This window comes from Buceros rhinoceros, unplaced genomic scaffold (assembly GCF_000710305.1).
Source record: "Buceros rhinoceros silvestris isolate BGI_N320 unplaced genomic scaffold, ASM71030v1 scaffold5204, whole genome shotgun sequence".
Taxonomy (NCBI): domain Eukaryota; kingdom Metazoa; phylum Chordata; class Aves; order Bucerotiformes; family Bucerotidae; genus Buceros; species Buceros rhinoceros.
The window spans coordinates 21,787-24,331 of record NW_010409928.1 but is presented as its reverse complement, the minus strand read 5'-3'; the positions used below and the strand labels follow the sequence as shown (position 1 = coordinate 24,331).

At 36.7% G+C, this 2,545-nt stretch overlaps 1 protein-coding gene across 1 annotated transcript in view; it reads left to right on the top strand.

Annotated features, from left to right (window-relative positions):
- The window catches only part of FOXP2 (forkhead box P2), a gene marked incomplete at both ends in the record, with an annotated part of 95,810 nt that extends 93,505 nt beyond the window's left edge, over positions 1-2,305 (top strand). Inside the window, 2 exons of the mRNA XM_010135400.1 lie at positions 1,241-1,310; positions 2,142-2,305. Of these exons, the coding sequence (XP_010133702.1) occupies positions 1,241-1,310; positions 2,142-2,305 (234 nt within the window). The remainder of the gene's footprint in view (positions 1-1,240; positions 1,311-2,141) is intronic.
- Between the last annotated feature and the right edge of the window lie 240 nt (positions 2,306-2,545).

The window sequence follows — 2,545 nt, the reverse complement described above, 5'->3', positions numbered from 1 at the left end:
CTTATGTGGAGAATATGTAGCAAGCTAATAGCTATGCTGGTGCATTCTCTTCAGTGAGCTAACATTTATTTCTTTTTTGCGGTAAACGCTATTTTCTGTACATTCCTTGCCTGCCTGCCTTTCCCATATAGTTTGCTGCAGAGGAAAGCGATAATGGTTTTGTTTTTTCAGTGTATTTCACCATATGTTTGTCATTTTAATTCCATCTACCATAAGTTCTTCTACTATATATTAAAAATAGCCCTGTGTACATATGTTGCCCATGTGTTAGAGTTTCGTATGTGCTTGTTTTTACGGTAAACCTTGGACAGAAGTGGGGAGTCGTTCAAGGTCATTTTGGAATATAGGTATCATACACTACAGCACTGACCTCAAAAATATCTTCTTGATGAGGGTAGTATTCATGAGAAGCCTTCACAGGAGGACCTTTGGCATGCTTACTGCCCTACTTTCAAATTAATCCCATGTCAGTATGACTGGTTCTGTGGATGCTTTTTATTCCTTTAGGGTATATAATTAGTTTTGATAAAACCATTCAGAATACCAAAGGTGCAGAGAGGAAAGCTGGAGGTTTTTCTTTGCAGGAAGGTGTTCTGTTTCTGTAATGGGTCTATTTGTAAACAGCCACCCATCTGACCTCTGGAGTCATCCTAGGTACTAATTTTATTGACGATATAACTCTATGTTGATCTAGCAGATAGTACTTCCAGTCTGATTTAAATACAGTATGTTTGATTTGCTGGAAACTAATTGATCCACTGTGTTGTTCATTTACAGTTATTTATATGTTGTTGTACCCGCATAGATTCCTGGGAGGGAAGAGTAAGATCTTTTCATTCAGCACCTTAGCATAGTTGTATGTAATGTATTTAAACGTGTACCAGTGTTAGTTCAGAAAACCAAAAACAAATGACGCAGCAAGTGTAGCTGAGGCAGGTGTTGTAAAAAGTTTAAAGATATCTCTGTCAAATTCTGTCAGTGAGATCAGAACCTTTTAAAGTCACTATGGCCCTGATCTCAGAGCAAATTTCCACATGGGCCTAATTACAGCAAGACACGTGATTTTCTGATGCGAGTAAATCACTGTGTTCTAACGGGTTGAGCCCCTTTACCCCTAACTTTGTTTCATTTTTCCTTTTAAAACTCTGGTCTTCTGAGCTGAAAAAACCATCCATTAACCCAATGAGCCACCCAGTATGTCTGCCTGTCTTTTAAACTTTGAAAAATCGTTTATTTTCAGAAGCCCAACGTTAGTGAAAAACATACCCACCAGCTTAGGCTATGGAGCAGCTCTTAATGCAAGCTTGCAGGTAAAAAATACTAAATTATTCTTTGCGCACACTAATTATGTTCTTATGTGTGACATATATAACTTCCTGTTATGCTTTGGTATAGAGCTACCTATTTTTTTGTTTATGTGGGCCTGATGGATCATTCTGAATAGTTGGGTTTAGCATCCCAGTAAGTTGTGTTACCTAGCACTGCAAGAAGTACTAGTTCTTATTCATGCTACTTTTGATGTAAAGAAGCAAGAAGGACACCCTGTGGCAAAATCTGGAACACTCAGTTTTGCTGCAAATGTTAGATTGATAGAAGCTTTTGCAAATGCATGTGGATATGCATTAATATTTATCCAAGCTGTCATAAATGATTTCACATCATAGTGTTGGGGAACATGGTGCTCATGGCAAAAACTTTAAAGTTTAATTATAATATATAATTCTTATGCAGAAGAGGCAAATGTCAGGACTTTTTTATTTTGAGTTAAGTTCTGGTCATTTTTTAAAGTATAGCAGCTGCCTGCATTATAAAGGAGCCATACATTGTGTGGAAGGGCATTGGGGTTAAGTGTAATTCAAAGTCAAAGAATGATGTAAAACTAGAAAGTGCTATGAATATGGGAACATAGTAAGGGAAAATAATGAAACCTATGTAACAGAAATAGTAAACCAGAAATAGAGATGCTGGTGTATTCAGAATATGAAAATAATTGGAAAATGCACAAAATCCTTCTGTCCACCTCTACAGCTACCCAAAATGAGCTGCTTTGTGTATGTTCATTCATATGTGTATGAACATTTAGAAGTGATTTGTATATACACATGGACTAATAATTTTATTTTTACTCTTCATTTTGCTAGGCTGCTCTGGCAGAGAGTAGTTTACCATTGCTTAGTAACCCGGGATTGATAAATAACGCATCCAGTGGCTTACTGCAGGCAGTCCATGAAGATCTCAATGGTTCGCTGGATCACATTGACAGTAATGGAAATAGCAGTCCGGGCTGCTCCCCTCAGCCTCACATGTAAGTGCAGTTAGCATCCTTTCAAGAAAAAAATACCTTTCTCTAAGACACATTATTATTATTCAAAAGTTCTTTGAAACATGGTAAGTGAAACATCTGGAACTGTATGTTTGAAACTAAACATCTGTATGTAAACATTTAAATAGATGAATCTTCATTTACTTTGTAGTGAGACTAGTGTAAGCTGCTTTTTTTTTTTAAAAAACCTCTTCAACTTGCTTGCAAGCATTGAATGTAATG